General features: G+C 31.3%; 1 protein-coding gene across 11 annotated transcripts in view; it reads left to right on the forward strand.

The window, feature by feature from the left end:
- Positions 1 to 24,252, forward strand: part of LOC145286125 (cadherin-23-like) — a 1,312,625-nt gene that overhangs the window by 768,336 nt on the left and 520,037 nt on the right. For all 11 annotated transcript variants that reach the window (XR_013869108.1, XM_080134833.1, XM_080134832.1 and 8 more), the window contains 3 exons: positions 5,765 to 5,884; positions 8,243 to 8,362; positions 18,182 to 18,260. Coding sequence is in view for 10 of the 11 variants with exons in the window: in XM_080134833.1 (XP_079990959.1) it covers positions 5,765 to 5,884; positions 8,243 to 8,362; positions 18,182 to 18,260 (319 nt within the window). In the remaining variant the exon portion in view is untranslated. The remainder of the gene's footprint in view (positions 1 to 5,764; positions 5,885 to 8,242; positions 8,363 to 18,181; positions 18,261 to 24,252) is intronic.

The following is a 24,252-nucleotide window of genomic DNA, read 5'->3' on the forward strand; positions in this document are numbered from 1 at the left end:
TGGGACGGAACAGTGAGAAAAGGAGACAAAGTTGTAGTACTCCTTCTGAAGCATAGACTAGGCTTCTTTGGACTTGTGGGCCGGCGCTGCATTCTACTGCCACAACCAGGGTCTGATTACACGAGGAGATCACCACACTCTTCAGCACATCCAGGTACACTTTGTTGCCGGCTTTCGAAGATGTGAGGTGTCATGATATAGCTCCCACTTGAAACCACACCAAAGACCATAACCGTGGCCAGAAGCTTCGTTACACGTTGCCGTCCGGATTGATAATTTGTAGGTGTTCACAATGTTCCTGTTGTAAAAACTTGAATTGATAGACAGCATATGTTTTACAATATTGTGTCAATTTCAGATAAGATAGAAGGCGCCTATCGCTCTTGGGATTTGTAAACAACGTGCCGACTAGTAGATGGTTTGAAACAAAAAAAGAAAACCGGTTTTCATTAAGCGGAAATGGAAAGATCTCGTCATTTCTCGGTCGACATTTTTATCGTTCCGCATATATACATGTATATGAATATGTATATATATATATGTATATATGTGTAGACACATATATGGTTTATGTGTATATATATTTTCAATAATTGTGCTGAATAGCAAAATAGCGTCCATTCGCAGCTGAACATTTTGCTACCTGCATTTTATTTCCTCTGATGATATGATCCATTGTTAAAAATCCATGGATTAAGGAAATTAAAATAACCCCTTCTATATATTCCTTTTGTCAAGCAATAAGTTCTTAAATCGAATATATGTCTCTATATGTTGTTTTTTCAGAATTTCACATTTAACCACGAAACTTGTATATTGCTCTATTCTTAAATATTGAGCTTTTCCTTTTTGGCTAGGATCTCCTTGAAAGTATTGCTTCAAGTAATATCTATAAGGATTTTTCATCTGAATTCTATCAGTATCTTATCTCGCTTATATACATATATATATATATTATGCATACATGAAACCAGAAACTTGCTTACCGCGTCGAGTATCGAACAGAGATAATCCAAAAAATAAAAATAGTTTTCCATATATAATGAAGTTTGCTAATTTTATATATATATATATGGGGGTGTACATATATTTTTACTGAATGTGTATGCATATATATATTCTGTATGTATATATTTAATGTATCAATATATGTATATATATATAAGTACATAGTGTATACATATAGATACGTATATAGTATATATGTATATGATATATAGATATGCATATGATATATGCATGTAGATAATATATATGTATTTGTATATAACGTACATATAATATATATAATTTATATGTATTTTTATATAACGTATATATATGTATATAATATATATATGTATATAATGTATATGTATTTGTATATAACTTGTATATATATATGTATATGAATATAATGTGTATCTTTTATATATGCATGTATTATGCATATATATATACGTGTATTTGTATATATATCATGTGTATACATATATGTATATATAATGTTTATATATAATTTATATATATGTGTATATAATGCATATATATAATGTACATATATATATATATGATTATCTATATTCTTATTATATATATGTTTGTGTATGTATATAATGTATATATAATGTACATATATATAAATATAAAATTTAGAAAATTCCTGTCAAGTCTTTTAATTTATATGAAATGCAACCCCATTTTTTTAATGAGTTTGTTTTATAATTCTTATGTAATTAAAAGCAGTAAACCATCTAACACAAAAATGCCATACATATATATAAGAAATAGTTAGCCTAATGCATTTGCGAAAAAAAAGGATAATAACCTTAAACATATCTCAGTGTGAGCACACAATACATAAAGCACTCACACACATTCGTTCATATAGCTAATAACGGCAAAACGTTATGGTAACACATACGTTACGCTGAAAAGTGCGGGTTAAAAGCACTCTAAAATATCTATTTATACGCAAACATCTGTTTGATTAAGTGGAAGAAAGATAATCGCGATTGGATGGATACTCTATCGGGACGTTCCTACGCAGAGATCTGCGCATGTGTGAAAGGAAAAGAAGCAGCACTTTTCCGAATTAACTTAAAAATCAAATTGTACTGTTAACAAACACATTTTAAAGGAAATGAAAGGTGATTAAACAAAGAGTACACTATATATAAAAGCAGTGTCTTGTCTGCAGGAATACTATCAACTTGAACATGTGTGTGTGTGTATATATATGTATATATATATATATATATATATATATATATATATGGAGAGAGAGAGAGAGGAAGATGTATATATATAGAAAGATTTATATATATATATAGAAAGATTTATATATATATATATATAGAAAGATTTATATATATATATAGAAATATTTATATATATAGAAAGATTTATATCTATATATATATAGAAAGATTTATATCTATATATTTATAGAAAGATTTATATATAGAAAGATTTAAATATAGAAAAATTTATATATATAAAGATTTATATAGAGAAAGATTTATTTATATATATATATATAGAAAGATTTATATATATATATATATATAGAAAGATTTATTTATATATATATATATATATATATATATAAAGATTTATTTATATATATATATATAAAGATTTATTTATATATATATATACATAGAAAGATTTATTTATATATATATACATAGAAAAATTTATTTATATATATATATAGAGAAAGATTTATTTATATATATATAGAAAGATTTATATATATATAGAAAGATTTATATATATAGAAAGATTTATATATATATATAGAGAGAGAAAGAAAGATTTATATATATATATAGAGAGAGAAAGAAAGATTTATATATATATAGAAAGATTTATATATATATATATAGAGAGAGAGAAAGATTTATATATATATATATATAGAGAGAGAAAGATTTATATATATATATAGAGAGAGAGAAAGATTTATATATATATATATATAGAAAGATTTATATATATATATATATATAGAAAGATTTATATATATATAGAAAGATTTATATATATATATATATATATATGGAAAGATTTATATATATATATATATGGAAAGATTTATATATATATATATATGGAAAGATTTATATATATATATATATGGAAAGATTTATATATATATATATATGGAAAGATTTATATGTATAGAAAGATTTATATGTATATAAATGTATAGAAAGATTTATATGTACATATATATATAGAAAGATTTATATATACATATATAGAGAGAGAAAGATTTATATATACATATATATAGAGAGAGAAAGATTTATATATACATATATAGAGAGAGAAAGATTTATATATACATATATATATAGAAAGATTTATATATATAGAGAGAGAGAGAAAAAGATATATATATATATATATATAAAGATGTATATATATAGAAAGATGTATATATATATATATATAGAAAGATGTATATATATATATATATAGAAAGATGTATATATATATATAGAAAGATGTATATATATATAGAAAGATGTGTATATATATAGAAAGATATATGTATATATATAGAAAGATGTGTATATGCATATATATAAATAGAAATATGTATATATAGAAAGATATATATATATATACAATACATATATATTAGCTATATATAGAAAGATGTATGTGTATATGATCTATATAGAGAGATGTATATATATATATATATTTAAGTTATATATAGAGAGATGTGTATGCGTGTATACATGTATTTATATAACTATATATAGAGATATGTGCGTATATATATATATATATATATATATATATATATATATATATATACATGTATAATATACATAGATATGTAAGGTACTTATATATATATAGATGTTTGTTTGCATATATAGATAGATATCTAATTTATGTAAGGTATATATGTATATATAAATCTATTAGCGATGGGACGATTCAAATATTTTCTCGATTTCGATGCAATATCAAGTTCCGTAGTAAATTCCCGATTCCGTTACTGATTCTTTATCAATATCTAAATATTTAATTTTAAATTCTTATTTTTTCGTGAATATCGCAAATTTTGCACATATTTGCTCAAACGTAAAATCAAATTTCTATGTTTGATCTATATATTTTAGTTTTACTGGTAGTTTAAAATCAACAAATATTTATTACTTTATCTTTAATACAGCAGTGGGAGGTATATATATATATATATATATATATATATATATATATATATATATATATATATATATATATATATGTATATATATATATATTATGCGGTCTGTTCTCGTTTTTGGACAACAAACGTTTTAAAGTAAGTGAAACCACTAACAACTTAGCCAATTAGGTAGAAAACGAATACTTAGAAAATCGATTTTATTTTTTAAACAGTAAACTAGTAAAAATATTTTTTAATATTATGGGGGTATAGTATTTTTTTTTAAAAGAATATCTACTGCAAGAACGGTTATTAAATGTGTTTTCAATCGATATTTGTTCAATAATGGACGAGTTTTCCTATCTAGCAAAAATAAACGAGTTTTCTGGGTACGAGTTTTCATAGGACGAGTTTTCCGGGCACCACCAAGAACACACTTTAAAAGAAGTTTAAACACAAATAAATTCATTCAGGTATGTAGAAGAGTCTTGCCTTTGGTAGCATTTATTCTTTCAGTATTTGTTCATAATTTCAGAAGAAGATGATGAAAGACACCGCCAATGTATAGCTGGCGCCTACAAACTTAAAAAAACACTTTCCAGGGAATTTAAAACCTTCTAATAAGCAAGTGAACTCCCTGGGGTATGGGCATATAGTCAGTTAGCGAATAAATTAAATGATAATTAAATTTTAAAAAATTAAATAGATAAACGACAAAAAATAAAAGAAATTAAACGCTGCGAATCAATGTTTAATCTGTAAATGAGATTTATAATCCATTCTGTTGCCCTTGTCTTATGTTGTAAGTGAGCAACTTCTAATAAAAAAAACAATTTGTGCTTGTTTCATTTTTTTATTGTAAAAAAAAATAAAAAGAATCGGTTTGGAATCGAAAATTAGGTTATAACTGTTCCGATACCCCACAAAGTTCCGAGTTTTCCGATTACCGATTCCGATTAATCGTTCCAACCCTAGTATACATATATATGCATATATATGACATCGTGGATTTCTATCCATCCGTATTTAAATAATTCATGTGGATATGGGTTCTACGGACGCTGCTGAAATATCAGATCTTGCGGGGTTATTTATTTCATATACCTTCACAAATATATTTGATAATACAGTAACGGTCCATTCAGAGATGATGGATAAGGGATTCCAACACAGTCGGGGATAAAGCTTCAAGAAAATTCTCTATACGGAAATGAAAAAAAAAACTTTAGAGCTAAGAGTAGACGTATTGGCTAATAAAAAATAATTCACTTGAAGCACTTCCATTATCTTCCCGAAATATTTTATAGGTATGATTGAAATTACATCAACATAGAATATATATGAAGTGTCAAAAGCGTTGTCCTCATAGCTCTCTTGCTTGAAAGGTGGCGTTTATAGATTCGGGGCTACTTTCAATCGTCTTGCTCGGAAAATTATATATCTGGAGGTCTTTTTAGTTTTTATGTAGATTCTCAAAACTTTTGTTTTATAGAAAACTCACACGTTAGCATTTATATAGAAAGATTATTTACTAACAAAACATTGATAAGTACATTTTCTTTGCTGTTGTATTTCTTTCATTGTTTTATTTTCGTTGTATTTTTTTTTCAGTCGGGAAGGCCTGAGTACCATTCAACGTTTAGAATCGACCCAATCACTGGTGGAATAAGACTTGTCCACAGTTTAGACTACGAGGCTCACACCTTCTACCAATTTGAAATTGTTGCTACGGTGAGTTAAATAAATAAAACAAAAGAACTTTAGTTATAAAGGGCATGCACCTTTTTTTTTTTTTTTTTGACAAACAAATATCATTCCCTACATCAGCAGATGAGCTTGGTTATTTTTGTTATTATTTTTTTTTTTTTGTCAGGCGACTCGAGTATTTGGCATAGGGCTCACGAAGATTGTGCCTCAGGATTTTCTGAAGTGCTCCTTGTAAATCGCAGCTATTTGTTAAAATGATACCTTTTAGATGTTTATCTCCGACACCGAAAATCACAAGAACCAGCGATTGCATGTGATGCCATTACCTTTTTCACTAATTTAAGCACCGTTATTTTAACTTTTAATTTATTTTATTTTAAATACTTTAAATATCATGTGACTGTTCTCCAGATAAGGACTTCTGCGAAGTTTTCTCAAATTTTCTTTAAGGACTTGGCTTCTGTAACAGCAAAATTTCCTGAATACGTTTCTAGTGATTTATAACTAGTTTACTGAAATGTACACATTAATGTGTAGCGAGGCCTAAATGTTTATGTAAAAGTAAATAAAGTATATATATATATATATATATATATATATATATATATATATATATATATATATATATATATATTGTTTATAGCATGGAAGAAGGCAGGAACGTTCGAAAGGAAATAGAAAACATCGGTATGCGTGTGTTTGTACGTGTTCCTCTATTCTTTCTTCGATGATTAATTTCATTATAAAAACAGTAACAATTTATTTATAATTGCTGGCTAATTAACGTTCAAAGTTGAGGTCATTTGATTACCAAGCCTCCATTTTACGAAAACTATTAGCAAGTGATATGCATTGGCGTTGTGGACAAAAAAAAAACGCTGTTTTTAATTTGAAATTTTCTTCAAGTCATTAACATAGTGCAATCAGTCTTAGAACTTAATGCAATTCTGCTGCTAAATGTCACGTTTTCTTTTTGTTCTAACAATAGATGTTCTAAAGGTGGGAATATTACTCAAAAAAGCTATTTAGATAAATACAGTATTTTGTTATCTGTACAGCGTCTACATTAGTAGGCAATATGCTGATAACAACAGAAATATATAGTAACCGACAAACTATTTTTTTAATCAATAACTTTTCTACACTTACGTGTATTTACTAATCGATTCCTGTTCATCAAGACCAACCGCCACTAAACGATAAGGGTTAACGAAACCAAAAGATGCTGAAAACTATGGCAGTGCTAGTATTGATGGATAGTATGATCTACGTTGGATTGCTTGTGTGACGGTTTATGACAAGAATTTCTTGACATTCGCTTGGGAGCTGACAGTTGTATTCAGTATGGAAACAATCCCGCTGTGATATGTTTTACAAGTCGCAAGCCTTTGGGCTTTACATGAATATCCCATCTAATGGTAGGTAGATTGAGTGAGAAAAAAGTATTGATTCCATTTCGGTAGGAAGATGGGTTTTTGTTGCAAATTTCTTACAAAAGTGAAATAAAAATTTAGGTTGAGAAAATTACGTTAGAGTAGAGAGAGACTAGCAACGTCTTTTTCTGTGATAAAAGTATTGTAGCGAAGAGAAGAGATCATCATCACTAGATTACGAAATTGATCATAAATTTTGTCCAAGCAACAGAGTGTTCTCACTGCGGTACCCCGATTAGACCATTCCTGTAATGACCAGGTACCTGTTGCCTTTTTGGTGGGAGTTTAGTTCTGTGCAGTTCTAGGAGGACCACTTTCCCAGGCTTCGCCTTCTTTCTTTGAGAAAGGCTATATATTGCTAATCGTCTGAGACGGCCTCATCAGGGAATGCCGACGTAGCTACCCAGGCGCTGACTTCTCGATCCCACTTTTCGACCCTGGCGCCTAAATTCCTGCAGTGGGAGTAAAGTAGAAAAAAAAATACTGATAGAGGATTGCAGATACTTTCTGGTGCAGTAGAAAGATCCAAATATTTACCAGTGGCCTAAACAACAAATTGGATACGATGTTTTCATTTTAGATCTCGAATGGAAGTTGGGAAAGTTTGTTCCGCGTGTCATCTTTCTGCAAGTGACAGGTTGTTGAGATTGTGATATTCTTAGGATACAATTATCAACAATTTAGAATTCGACGAGAAGAAAAAAAAAACTTAAATGTTCACAAATGTTTCGTTAACAAGACAATTTAAACGTTTCGGTGCTAACCTCCCTTCTTTAATGATGTGTTATTCAACCGAGAGGCATTTTATTTACGTCCGTTTAAATATATCTCGTGTTTGGTGTTCTTCGTTCTTTTAATTGTTGTGTATTGTGTGTGGGCATTTATTTTTTTGTGTGTATAAAAAGACATTTAATTTATATACTTTTCTGGGTCCTTTTTATTTTAATAGGATGGTGGAAATTTGAGCAAGAAAGCTGATTTTGTCGTGACGGTATTGGACATTCAGGACACGCCCCCTTATTTTGTCAACCTACCATACAGCAAACAGATTCCAGAGAACATTTCAGTGGTCAGTAAAACTTGTCTTGATTTTTTTTATTACTTATTTGATGAGGTTGCAAAATGCAGCTAATATTGTTCGTCACAGGCACACACATATATACACATATACATATATACACATATACATATATATATATACATAAATGTATATATATATACATACATATATATGCATACACATATTTACACATACATACATACATAATATGATGATTGCTGCATCTTTCTAAATGATTGCCGTCACATTGAGTTTTCTCAGCACTCCCGCCGCAGATTTGCACATTTTGAAGCAGGTGTGACATACAAATTGAACAATTTCCACTGGAAGCTGAATTTCAAATTGAGCAATCTCCACTGGAGGTTGAAGAGTATTCCTATGAACAATCACATGTATTCTCAAACCAGCAGTAGACTTGCAAACTTTTCTGCATATAAAACAGATCGTTTAGTTCGGACTAATAGGTGCAAAGTTGACCTGAGCAGGAATTTTGTGCGACTTGAAGTGGTTGACGTAGCCAGATTTTAACAAAAGCACTCGTTCGCAAGTGTCGCATTTCTAGCTCTGTGTGTCATGGTTAATACCATCAATTAAACTTTTGCGAAGCTCTCGCTTCAGATTGCTGTGGGTCAGCTTTCTTTTCCCTAGAGCATCACAACTTTCATGTACAAGTTTTCGCTACTTCAGCCTTTGCAGAATAAGTTCTTCCCATGTGTTGATGTCGATTTGTAAAACTTTCAAATTATTATTTGTAGAGTCCCTGAACCTCTTCCTACGCTTGTGTTGAGGGCGATTGTCATTTTCTAGCTCCCCTAAAAATTTGTTTTGACAGCCTACAATCTTTTATTCGAACCAGGTGGCAACCCAACGCATGTGAAATCTGATTACAAAGGTCTCAACACTGAAGCAACATGCTCTCACAAGGACTTCAGTATCGGGTACTTGTGCTTGCCACTTGATGTTTAAGATACGTCTCAAGCATTTTTGGTGAAATCGTTCAAGCCATTTAATGTGCTTTTGATGCAATGTCCATGTATCCGATGAATATAACACTGTGGTTAGCACACAGGTCTGGTAAACGCCGATCTTAGTCCTGTCTGTGATGCCACGATCAGACCACATTCTCTTCTCCAACTTTCAAAAAGCTACAGATGCCGTCTAAATTCGTCTGCGGATTTCAGTGTCGAGACGGCCATCCCTCGACAGAAAACTACCAAGGTAGACAATCAACCACTCCTAGTCTAGCACTACAGACCATGATGTTTGGCTACACGTATGACTGGCCCGGTGCAAAAGTAGACATCACCTTTGTTTTAGACAGACTGATCCTCAGGAGTCAGCAAAGCTATCCATTATATGCTGCATATCAGTCTCGATGTGCGACAAAAAAACAACAGCATGCAGTAACTGCAGCTTAGTTCTGGCATTAAATCTTCTAAGATTAAAAATGCAACCTGTGGTTTTAAACTTTAACATGACACCCTTATCGCAATCTCGAAACGCATGAGCAAGTAGAGCAGCAAAATATATAGAGAAAAGAGTAGGGACAGGAATATCATCTTGTTTGACACCATTGTTAACTGGGATTTCATCAGATAATTTTCCGTTAAACGAGACTCGAGCTGTCATGTCCCTGTGCAGTTCCTTGAATATTCTAACAAAGGTTGGAGGACACCCTACTTTCTCTAAGATAAACCAAAGAGCATCGCTGTTGACGGTATCAAATGCTTTGGTAAGATCCATAAACACTTGATACAACGGTATCTGTTGCTTAATGCATTTCTCCAGGACTTGCCGGGCTAAAAAAATTATATCCATAGTTCCTCTGCCAGACCTAAAGCCACTTTGTGACTCTGAATAGCATTAGGACAAACATCCTCCAGTAACCTGTTTAATAGAAGTCGTGCGAGAACTTTCCCAGCAGCTTCCAAAAGCGTGATCCCACGGTAGTGGTCACAAACATTCTCCTGACCCTCTCCTTTAAACAGGGTCACCAAAATACTATCAATCAAATCATGTGGGACAGAAGCACCTTCCCAGATTTCCCCGACAAAACCAAGGATAGCATAATCAATATTCACACCTCCAATCTTAAGAAGTTACACGGGAACACAACCCAAACCAGGTGCCTTGCCACCGCTGACTTGTGCGGTAGCCAACTGCACTTCAACCAGACCAGACAAACCATCCATTCTGAATATGATATCACATTGTTGTAGGCTATCAATTGCATCAGCAACTACTGCTGAGGGATTGTGAAACACATCAGTAAAGTGCTGTTGCCATCTTTTCAATATATTTTCTGGATCCGTAATCACAACAGAACCATACTTCGGCATCAGGGGAGATATTGAAGAGGTAGGAGGACCAAATATTTGGCGCAGGAGTCCATAAAATTCCTTCGAATTCTTTTTGTCAAACGCCTTTTGGATCTGCTCCCTTGTATTCATCCACAATTGGTTTTTCATTTTTCTTAGCTCACGTTGCAATGTGGCTTGGACCTTTTTGCATTGTCGTAAATTAGTTGTATGATCAGAATGATCTTCACAAAGTAGATTCGTGAATTGTCTGTTCATTCATCAGCAACTGATTAATTTCACGATTGTTGTCGTCAAACCAGTCCTTGTTCTTATCCTTCTTGAAGCCAATGGCTTCAGCACCAGCAGAATAAACCTATATATATATAAGTGCTGGGACGATTAATCGGGAATCGGAAAAATCGGAAATCTTTGGGGTATAGGAAAAATTATAGTCTAATTTCCGATTCCAAACCAATTCTTTAGAACTTTTAAATACAAAATGAAACAAGTAAAAATTGTTTTGATTTTTTTATTAGAAGTTGTTCCTTTACAACGTAAGACTGAGAAGGGCCACTTACTGAGCTATAAATCTCATTTACAGATTTAACATTGATTAGCAGTGTTTAATTTATTTTATTTATAGGTTATTTATAATTTCCCTGTTGCCTTTGTAATCGTTTAGTAACTGTTCGTTAAAATGTCTATGTGCCCTCATCGGAAGAAGTTCATATGATTATTAACAAATTTTAAATGGTCTGGGTGGGGGTTAAATTTCGTTGGCGCCAGCTGTACATTGAAATGTTTGTCATCGGGTTCTTTGGAAATTATTAAAGTTTTATTGCACCTTTTTAGACACAAGGAAATCCTCACACTCTCCAAACCTAATTTAATTTGTTTTTATTGTAAGCAAAGTAAATATTCTAGAGATCACTGTCCTATTCAATATCACAGATTTTAAAAAGCTTTTCGCACCTATTTGATAAATGGCCATATGGCGTCTTTTAGAGACTGGGGACTTTAATATCAAAAATTCAACATATTTGAAATTTTTTGAGTCGCATAAGAGATTCAAGGAAGTAGGGAGTCTGTGACTGCTGATGAGATGTGTGCGAGGAGTAAAGAAAGTCAGAACAGCAGAGTTGATTGGCCAAATAAAGAATTTTATTAATAAGGACTGCCGTGTGTTTATAGAAACAATAAGTGCATAGTTTGATGTCAGTGTGGGAATCGAACACACTATTAATCGCGAGAAATTTATTTAATGCACATTGTGTTTAAATCTGATTTTAAAATTCCGACAAAATAACTGCATTTGCTAACCGTATATGCGTGAGCGTGCATTTTACGCTTTGGTGTATAAAGATAAAATTACTAAGTAATATAAATGTATATATATATATGTGTGTGTGTGTGTGTGCGTGTGTGTGTGTGTAACGGCCAATATATTGTGTGGATAACAGTCAAAATGAGAACAGTTGTCCAAATAATACAAACATTACAAGTTATTAATCCTAATCTCATAAAAATTCCAAAGAATAATTTTAGTTTATTCTTTTTAAATTTTACATATTATTAATCGTTTGAGTAGGACTAGGTAACTGTTGAAACATTTGAAGTGGGCAATGGTTCTTACATGATGATAAAAAACGAGTTGGGATAAAAACGCATAAAACTTGTCTCGTCTGAAAATAAATAAGTACGTTTCAATGGATCTGATATTAAAATTCCGGCAACATAAATGCATAGCTTTACTGTATGACTGTAAGTGTGCGTTTACATGCTTTGGGTTTGGCGTATACAGACTTTGATGATACAGGGTGAACCCCCCAAAAAACAGAGGACATTCAATTGTTTTTCTGAGCATTTTACAGTCAACGGAGAAAAAAGACCAAAGACCCTAGTGTTTTGATGTGATCTTTTGAATATAATAAACTAGTTATGACCAAAGTTTCATTTGATTCGAACAAACCACTAAGAAACTGGGCCTAATTAGAGTTGGGGCCCGTTTTTTTTAGGGGGTCATCCTGTATGAGATTAAACATAACAAAATAAATAAATAAAACGTGTTCATTGATATGAATATTTCTAGAGAAACATCGGCGAGTACTCTTTCACACATTCATATGCGGGCGATACTCGGAATATAATTGCGGGTTACTTAGAACTCTATCCGAGTCATGGCTGATGGTACGAGAACACGTTACGGGCTAAGGTTAAATAAAGGGGTTCCGTTCGAAATTTCCTGCAGATTCCCGAGGTCGACAGAAAGATTCTCGGCTGCAACAGAAATCTCCCAAAGTTCCACGAGGTACACCTGAAGAAAGTCAGTCACACAAAAATAATGGAAACGCTTTCAAACCTCAACAGAATCTAATTTTATGTGGTGTAAGTCCGCCATTTGCGGCAGTCACAGTCTCAATTCTCCGAGGTATTGATTCATACAAATAGTGAATTGTTTACAGAGGAATTGTAGTCCTGCAGATTCTCGAGGTCGACAAAAAAGATTCCAGAGTTCAACAGAAAGTTTCCAGAGTTTCACAGGGTACACCTGAAGAAAGTCAGAGATTACGTCGACCGAGATGTTATGAAAATAACACTCGGGAAGAGAACAATAATCCGAAGAATCCAGATAACACGAAGATAAATATACATGTGAAATGTATGAATGTGATTATGTGTGTATACGCTTTGGCATATACAGAGCTTACGGATATGAGATTAAAGATAACTCAATAAATAAATAAAAAATACGTGTGGATTGATGTAAATATTTCTAGAGAAACATCGGCGAGTACTCTCTCACCTATTCGTATGCGATACAATGTCTAATTTATTGGCGCGGTCTTCGATGTTCTTTGAAGTCAGCCAAAGATAAGCTTTTGCCATGTTTGGAAATCATGAAAAGCAACATGGGAACGATAAATCGTATTTTTTTTTTGTTTTGTTTGTTTTTTTTTGTTTGTTTTTTTTTGTTTTGTTTTTGTCTTTTCTTTTCATATCAAAGACCAACATTTAATGTGTTTTATTTGTTTGAATTTCGAAAAAAAAAACCGAGGGAAATTGCACCAAAGGCTGTGAAATGTAGTTGTGAAAGAAGAAAATAAAAACTGCAGAAATTGCATTAATTTTTCCTCGTTATTCAGGTTTGATATATAAAAGAACATGGCCGTTTATTTTATTTTTTGTTTTTGTTTTTTTTTTTACATACTCGTCTACTTCAAAAGGTTTCTTCATGCTAAATAATTTTCATTTATATCTACATTTATATCTATATACTTATAATTGTATACAATAATATGTGTATAACTATATGTGCATGTATATATACACACACATTTATTATACATAATTGGTCCGTATACGGTATGTCATTTCTGCAACGTCTGCAACTTATAAGTTTTTTGTATATAAATATAAGTAAGCATAAAATTATACGTCTATATACTAATACATATATACGTATGTTTATGTACATGTATATATATGCATATATAAATATATATATATATACAAGTATAGGTATATGTAAATATATTTGTACATATATAAATTGCTATATATATATATATATATATATATATATATATATATATATATCCTATATTTCGGCGTATACGGCGACCGTCAGAAAGCATGAGAGAGAAAATTAGAGCAAATTTTCATAACTTTATCAGATATCGGTTGTATAAGACTACTGCTAAATCACGAACCCATGTTTGTTTAGCCTAGGTTAGAGATCGAAACACCCAGTATCTTTAAAAAATATTGATTTTTAAAGATGATATTCTTACTTTAAGGGACGTCTTATGCCCCGAAATATACGCTGTGAGTATGTATATGTATATATATATATATATATATTACATGAGGGTCACCACTCGGAGGCCATTCAGGATAAGGGTCATTGCGTGTACAGTAATCAATGAGATAGTATTGTAGTAATCATTAATATTGGAGATTTGATAGTGTCTTACTTAAGGGGGCGGTTTGTCAGGAGTTTGAAGACATTCAAGTTGTAGTAATGTGGGAAACAGGTGAACGGAAGAGAGTTCCACAGTCGAGCACTTCTTAGAAAGAAGCTCTGTTCATGGAATCTACGTTTGGATTTAGGCACAGATAAAGAGTGGTGAAAATTATTGACAGTAGTTTCAGCCAGACGGGTGTTTCTCGTGAAAGATTGGCGAGGGGAGGCGAGAGATTGGAGCTCAGACGAGCACTTGTGTGTCTTTAAAAAATAAAGGAAAATTAATTATGAAAATGAAACAAGCGACAATATCTATTAATCCATCTATAATAGAAGAGAAATGCCATAGTTTATTAAATCCTTATTCGAATTTTTCATGAATCAATAAATGTTGTAATTTATTAAATGTTTTGTGTTCAACATCAATTTTAGTTGTTTTTAGTTGCTCTATCTTGTATATAAAGCTTTCTAGTGTCTCAATTGGTTCTAATATAACGATATTTAACATTGTAATTTTACTTATATAAACATACATGTATATACGCTTATATATATATATATATATATATATATATATACATATATAAATATACACAAGCATATATAAAATATAAACAATGACGGTTGATATTAATTTATATATATATCTATATTTTTTATATTTAAAAAACTGTATTGTAGGCTAGTGCAGTTCGTGGTAAATCATAAATAAAAAATATGTGGACAATTATTCATAGCGAAAGCAACAATTAAGACTTAATTTATATATTTACAAACCTGAAATTGTCCGTCTGCGTGTGTACTTTTTTCAGGCTACAGACTCGAGACTTGACATAAGGGGTATTGAGATTTGAGAAAATCATTTTTACTCGGTTTTCGGGCAGAAATTTGTCAAGGGGTCAAAGTTCAACGATTTTAGCATTGAAAACTCTTTCAACCCACGCCGCCGCCACTTTTGGATCGAAACACTTGAAATTTTAGATGGACATAGATCAAACTTTTTAATTTGATGCAAGCCCAAAACAATAAATATTAAGGGGTCAAAATTGGAGTCAAAGTTAAAAAAAAGAATTTTACTTTTGTGTTCTCTACCAAATTACCCAGCCAATTCTTGGTTTAAACATTTGACATTTTACATAAACTGTATTCAGACATAGAACCAGCATTTTAAATTTTTGCCGAAAATTTGGCTGCCAAAGTTAAAAAGATTTTGCCATTGCGGTCCCTGTTAGTTAGGAAAAGTACATGGGGCCCGAGAAAAGCCGGGCTTAACTGCTATTCGATAATAAAGATACTGGAAGGAAAAATTTAGTGCAGCAGATATAACACTATTGTTCTAAAGACAGCATTCCTGTAGTATATGTTTACTTTATATAATTTATTTAAGCGCCATTCGTCGTTGTACTGCTTAAAAACATCCCTTTTTAAGGGAGGTGAGTGTAGACTTATTCACTTGATGGTTTTCGAATGAACTGGAATTCGTAACAACCGGAAGTTGTTGAAACCAGTAGACGTTACATCAATCACATGCATCCGGTACCGAAACAAAAATGGCACTAACGTTCGATCGTTTTTCTTTCCACAAAGCAGTTGTTTTTGTTGTTGTTGTTGTGTGCATTTTGTTTTTACTTTACTGTCTGTTCTAAATTTAATTATTTTGTTAGCACGAACATTACAAACATGTTAAAAGCCAGACCAACAATAATATTAAAAGTATAAAAAGTAATGGGTGCTACCAGTACAGGTATATATGAATGCATATATGTGTCATTATCTATATGTGTTCACTTTTATCATTTGTGTATGCTTATATATTTATATTTGTATGAATATATATATATTGATCTATATTTATGCACAAATGTGTGTAAATGTATACATGCTTATGTTGATATATGTGTATATGCATATATATGTACGTGTTTGTGCATCAATGTTTTTTTTTTATTTACAATTGTGTCGCTACTGACCAAGCTCAAAATGAGACTTTCAGATAAGGGCTAAGACCAACTTGTTATAAACAGAAACATCAGGAATACTATACGAGTACTAACATTGTCCAATAGTATGGATTATGTTAGAATATTTATAGGACGGATGAGGACAATATTTTTCTATTGTTAGATTTGAAGGCGAACTAGATGTAATCAACGGAAACCGGTGGCTGATGTAATACGGCCCAGTAGTAGGAATTATTCAGCTTCACGCTCTGCACATGAACGGATAAAAGAAACTGTTTTTGTCTTTCAGTTGTAGTAAATAATACGAGTTATTACTGTGAACAGGAGGGCAAAACATTCGAAGATAGTGTAGTATATATAATCATATAAGTGCATGTAGATAGAGATGTACAAATGAGTGTATATAATATATATATATATATATATATATATATATATATATATATATATATATATATATATATATATACTAGACTACCCGTGACCCGTTGGGTTAGTATGTTATATTACCTATGGAATTCATGTATGAGCGTGACACTTGTGACGTAAAGAAAATAGTTTTTTTATGACATAACAGAAACATTTCTATGAAAGTATATTAAAATGAAAAAAGAATATAGATAGATTTCTACGAGTCGTTCTGTGTATTATAATTGATTATTTTTGAAAAAATGTTTAGTTACTGAATTATAAGTGGTTGATCATACGTATAGGTAAATGTGCACTGAACAGATACCATGATACTTATTATAGTTAAATTCAAATTTTGATATATCTGCTTTTTTTACATCGTTTATTTATGTATTATGTTTAAGTTATTTTAAACCCCACTCTTCCCATGTTAAATAATAATTTTGAAATAATAACGTTAATATTCAGTGCGCAGGTCATGCGCGCATGCGCAACAGGATATTGTAAACCGGAAAGTGGGTTACATACATCGTTACAAGGTCATTTGAGTTTTATAATTATATATATATATATATATATATATATATATAATCATGATTTTGGGGAGAGTACAGAATTTAAATTTTGTATTCTTTAAGAGAAGATTTTGATTACAATTATAAAAGGGGGGGTTAAGAAGAAAGAAAGAAAAATAAAGGGGGAAGTACGCTGACAAGTTTCCCCCTCGCTTTTTCAATGCTTTATCACGCTCACGGTTAATCACCGTTAATCACGCTCAAACCTAAGTTTATTAATAAGGACTTTCGTGTGTTTACAGAAACAATAAGTGCACAGTTTGATGTCAGTGTGGGAATCAGTTTACAGAGAGAAGGCCCCCTCAACCGAACGTGAATAGTCTCCAATATCTTTAGACATAATGTTGAGTGAGCACGACTCAGAATTTAAAATGAGTTCGCTGCATATGGTTGGTTTTTAATGAGATTGCACTAAATTTGATGGTCAGTTACTGAAAACCTTATGTGTTAGTAAGTGCGTCTGTTGCTCGGTATGTCCTAGAAAAATCAGAAATGGGACGTACTGAGCAACGGGCGTATTTGCCAATACATACGAGTCGATAATTAAACTGTTTATATATTACATATAAAACTTACTTTTAACAGTATGTTAATTCTCTGTTTTCTGTGTTTTTCAGGACAGCCCTGTGATGCAAGTCACTGGCTTAGACGGCGACAGAGGAGTATCCAACAACTTGACCTATAAGTTTGTTCATGGTTCGTACCAATATATACCACTAAGTGCTGTTCCAGATGCTTCCACTTTTACGAGTTTTCAAAAAATGTTTTGGAATATCCAAGTGTTTGTGTTAGGAATGGTTAAGTACTTTAACGAGAACCGAGTTCAAGGTAGGTCACGGTGCACAGGTGGCGAGAACCAAAGGCACTCCTCCTTCAGGGAATCATGTAGCGATATCTCCTTCTCTTCTGAGTTTCTCTTTAGTTTTTCTCTTTATCTCTATCTCTCTCTATCTATATAGATATATCTCTTTTTCTATCTTTAATATATATATATATATATATATAATATTTTTTTAAATAAACATTAATAATTTTTCACCTAAAACACTAGTGCTTCATGCGTACGTAATCATCGGTGTAGAAAATGATAATTACTGCTGATCGGGAGATTCGAACTCAGTCAACAAAGCCAACCTTCACATTGCCGGCCATTGCCTTTCCTCTTAACCGCCGGTAATTAGCATTTAAATGCAAGGGAACTTAGTAATTAGAAAGTTATTTAAGCGAGATGTCATAATCAGCTTTCAAAGAGAATATTCAACAACAGGAAGGCGGAATGGTGCATATTAGCTAGTTGACCATTTTTCTCAATTCACTAAATTGCCCCCAACCTGAATTACTTAAAGAGGGTATTATAACTACATTTTAAAATAAATGCTAATAATTTTCATACCTATAGACACTAGTTCTCATACTTAAATATTCATCAGTGCATGAAGAAGTGATAATTAATGATGGTCTGGAGCCAGTGTGTGTGTGTGTGTGTGTATACATCCATAATTTCCATGGAATGCAAAATATCTAGTAGAATATTAGATTATTTTATAAAATCGTAATATTTGTTAATTTATGATATTATAACGATTTTTTGCGATTTAGTCCACCGGACAAATTATTCATCATAATATATAATAATCGATAAAGGATTTATTCTACAATAATACATACGCAATCTGCATAAATTAAAATATCATGTTAAATCCTAGTGCAGAATCTGGCAACGCCGGGCGTCCAGCTAGTGTACATATATATATATATATATATATATATATATATATATATATATATATATATATATATTGTGTGCGTGTGTGTGTGTGACTGAATTCTCCGTTTTCGGATAATTCTCTATCATTGCTATTTTCCATATTGAAATTTTTCCATCAACCTTTTTAACCTTAGGCTTCAACGTAATTAGCCATTAATTTATCGCCTGAATTATATTTAGCGTTAATCTTATGCCGTCGACATTTCAAAAATATGTTCCTATTTAATATTTTTCGTCATTCCTTATCTTATATTTCCTTCTCTTCGGATACTCCCGCCACTACAACTTTTAAACCTAATACTTATTTCTTCTACTAAAATGGCTTCTATTTGTTTTCTCTCCATATCTTTCTCTTCATTTTTGCCTATCCCATTTTTCTTTATTTCTTTTGTATCGTCTAATTTCTACTCCTGGTTTATGCGTCTATTTATTCTTCTTAAATCTTTAATTATTCACCGCCCTTTTTATTTGCTTCGCGGCATTCGTTTTTTTTTTTTTTCCCCTTTCTTTTGTCTTTTTTCTTCGTTGTGTGGCCCTTTAATGATTTGGTTGTGTTCTTTTCTCTGACTAGTTGGCCAGATATTGGTCTCTCGTAAGGACCGGCATATATTTGACGAAGGAGCATAAAAAATGTTCATCTATTAATATATTGAATTTACATTTACTATTAATATCCATTTTCCTGTAGCTAAATGTTGCTGTTTATGTCACGTTATTAAAACAATTAATCAGGTATATATATATATATATATATATATATATATATATATATATATATATATATGTAGTCATCCACATATAGTACTGTTCCGCTGCTCCACAGCTAATCAGTGCAGCTACACAGGCAACTACCTCAAGCCAGGATTGAAACCCGACCGTCTGTACGACAGTCAAGGCTCCTAACCATTACGCTATTGGCGGCTGCTGAGCGAGTAGTGAGTTTAACGATGTTTTGACATCGTCCGAAATACCTCCGCTCGATTTGTTTACACAAAGAGCGTCGCTTATATGCTAATGATGGTAATTCGTGTATCACTTTTCAATATGCTCAACTCAAAATAAAGTGTATTATAGTCATCCACATACAGTACTGTTATATATATATATATATATATATATATATATATATATATATATATATATATATATATATGGCTCATAACTACCTCTGGGCGCATCAAACTTATGTTAATTTGTACATTTGGTAAACTATATCCAGACGAGCTCCCAAACTATTATTGATATGAATTTCATTAAATCTGAAATAAATGTTGGGAAAAATAATGGAAAACGTGAAAAACCGCAGAATTGGAAGCCGATGAAATAAAACCAATATGGCAGCTGACATTTGGTCTTTATTTCTTTAAAAAAAAGTTTCTTCGAAGTAAGATTAAAATATGATTTTCATTATAAATTAGACAAAAATATAAGTAAAAAGCATTACAAAGTAAAGTAGAAAACGAATGAAGAAATGGTATAATTCTCTTTTTTTTTTCCTTTTTTCTTTCTTTTCTCTAATCGTTCTTTTTTTCTTTTGAACTCTTAATCTTTCACATGTTTTATAGGAATTTTCCTTTCTTCTTTTAACGCCTTTTTCTTATTCTATTTTCTCCGCCGTTTCACAATTATATTACTTCCCTTTTTCTATCTTTCCTCTTAGAACTCATCATATTAATCTTGAAATATTTTGTCTTGTTTCTTTTAGTTCATCTTCCGTCCCTTTTTTCTTCTGTCGTTGTATTCCTCTTCCTCAACCTTCTTCTTTATTTTTTAAAATATTTTCTCGCATTCTTGTTTCTCCTATTTTTTTCTTTCATTTTATTTCTCTCGTTCATGTTCCCCTATCTATTTTTCCTTTATTTTTCTTTAATACTTGGTTCTTTATCTATTTTTCTGCCGTTTCTGTAATTTTCCCCCTCCATCACTTTTCTTTTTTTTTTTTTTTTTTTACTTTATTCTTGTTTATCTTTTATTTATTTCCATTTTTTTATCTGTTCTCTCGTTTTTTACATTTATTTTGTATCCCTGTTCCAGCATCGTTTCTTTCATAAATTTCCTTTCTTTCTTTCTTTTTTGCTTTCTTGCTTATAAATTTCTATTTTCTTCCTCTTCATCAATCTGTACTTTCTTTTCGTTTTCGTTTTTTTCTTTTTACATTATTGTTCAGCCACATGTCTTTTTCTACATGTACCTCATCTATTTATTCATCCTTTCTTCTCACGATCTATTGTTTTCATCCATCGAACTATCTGTTTCTCACCTTCAAGTCCAACATAAACAAATTGCTGATTAATCGCCCCCTTAAGTAAAACACTTTATCACATCTCCAATATCAACTATTACTACGATATTATCCCTTTGATTACTGTACACACAATAATCCTTATCCGCGAATGGCTTCCGGGCCTTGATAAGAGATGATTTCCATGTAAAAAAGAAAACTCTCCATTTTTCGCTTTGTTTTTCATTATTTTAGAACCCCTTCCCCATTTATTCTTTCTTCTCATCTGTCTGTTCATCTGTCTTCTAGTTCATCACGTATCCTTTGCCCGATATTGCTTCTAAAGTTTCAATTTTTCCGTAATTTATTTATTTCTCTGTTCTTATTCTTAAATGTTGTTTTTTTTTCTTTTTATTCCTGTTCCTCATCTTTAATTAAATTATCGACGTCTTTCTGTTCCTTTATTATTATTTCATGTCTTTACTTACATTGATATTTTGTTGGGTTTTTTTTTATCTCTTATTTCTATACTTCTACGTCAGTTCTTTATTCTTTGCTTTTTCTTACATCTTAATAATTTCTGCCTGTACAATCGTTTATGGTTGTTTGTGGGCGATCTCCTCTAATAAGTACGGTTTTTAATTCATTCAGTATATCTTTATTATCCACTTTCTTTGCTGGTATGTTCGTACATTCCTTCTTTTTCGATGAGATATGATAGGGTTTAGTTCGTTCTTTCCCAATGTGTTTCTGTTGGTGTCTTTTTCCGCTTTACTTTATATATTTTCTACTTTTTTCTTACTTAATGCATATATTACCTCTAATGTCTGCTCACAGTATAACAGTCTTATGATAGCAGTAGCATAGACTCCCAGAAGCACATACCACAAAGTGCCATTTACGTATTCATTGCTTACATACAGGCCTTATTTTTGGAGTTGTCATCCTTTTTTTCTTTTTTCTTAGTCCAGTTCCTTGTCCTGGTCCTTTATGATTTCTTTAATTTTTCTTGTTACTGGATCCTTTTCTTTTTTTTTTCTTTCGGAAACATCCATTGGTTTATTCTTTATTTCTTCCAGTTTCTCTGCTTTTCTTTCTTTTTTACTGGTTCCTCCCGTTCTATTTTTATCCTTTTTTTTCCTGTTAATTGATATGTTCCTTTTATTTTTCATTTTTTCCTTCGTCACTTCTTTCTTTCTTTCAGTTTCTCCGTCACTTCCTTTCTTTTTTCTTCTGATCATTCTTCCTCTTTTTTAATATTCCTTATCTATCGATTCCGTCTTTGTTCTGTTTTCTCGTTTCGACATCTGTTTCCTCCTTTTCTTTCTACCTCTTCTTCTAACAATGTTTTGCTTTCTCTTCTCTTCTTTCTGACTGCTTTCTTCTAATCTTCTATATTTTCTTAGTCGATCTTATTGTTGTGTAATGATGTGTAACATTAGTTGCATTTTATACTCAATGTCGTAATTTTATTTTATTTTTATTTTACTTAAGGCTTTTTCATCTTACAAAAACAATAAATAATCAGATATTCGCCATCTTGTTTTTCTTGGTCACCTTTTCCTAAAATTATTCCTGTTCTTTTCTGGCCTTAAGACAGGAAAAATAACATAACACGTATAAAATCAGAGTATGTATAAACAAAACGTATAGAAATAATGGGTTCTCGAAACTATTCTTTGGTTCATCATTGTGACTCGCTCCTTTACAAATGTTCATATTGTTTAGAAAAGTTCAAGAAGTGAGAGAATAGGGTAGATAGCAGATAATATTTTTCGACAAATAATTTTTTAACATCTGCTCTTCATACCATTATTTTCCGCCCCGATCTAGTTTTCTAAAATATTTCGTCATTACTAGAAAAGACCATGCAAGTTTATTATGAATCATATAAAACGCTCTCATGTAGACACTTTCGATATAATAGCAAGTTTGAGCAATTTTCTATTATAGCAATATTATCCCAATTTTCAATTCTGTATTATTTGTGTTGAATGTAAACAAATATATATAGAGAAAGAATCACTGATATATATATATATATATATTTTAAAGAGGTACAAAACTTTATAATAGCTGTTAAAAAAGGAAAACTGAGTCTTTTTTTTGTGTGTGTGTCCATGGTAAAACGAAGGACGGAGGGAAAACATTTAATGAGAAAATTAAATAAATAAAGGGGTAGAGTCAGTCGACCAGTTTTCGCCCTCACTTTTCAAAGCCGATCGAGGTTTTATTTTCTTTTGTTTCAATAAATAACAGTGCTGAAGAAGGTATACATGAAAGTTTCAAATACATTAAGAACGAAAAACATACTGGCAGATCCGTAAATAAGGCGTATGTGTAAACCATGAATATGTAAATAGTACTTTGCGGTTTGTGTTTCTGGGAGTGTATGATACTACTATCAGAAGACGTCAACTGTAATTGTGTGAGAAGACATCAGAGGTAATCTAACATAAAGAAAAACGTACGGAGCATAAATAAAGCAGAAAAGACGCAAACAGAAATATGTTGCGAAAGAGCGAACTGAAGCTTGTCATATATCATCGAAAAGGGACCGATATACAAACATACCAGCATAATAATAAAGATATATTGAATGAATTAAAAGCTGTATCTTTCAGACGAGATCACCCACAAACAACTATAAACGATTGTTATTTGTCGGAGGATATAATTATTCCAAACAAAACAAGTTT

Source organism: Euprymna scolopes, chromosome 10, assembly GCF_053919585.1.
Source record: "Euprymna scolopes isolate OS-2025 chromosome 10, ASM5391958v1, whole genome shotgun sequence".
Lineage (NCBI taxonomy): Eukaryota > Metazoa > Mollusca > Cephalopoda > Sepiida > Sepiolidae > Euprymna > Euprymna scolopes.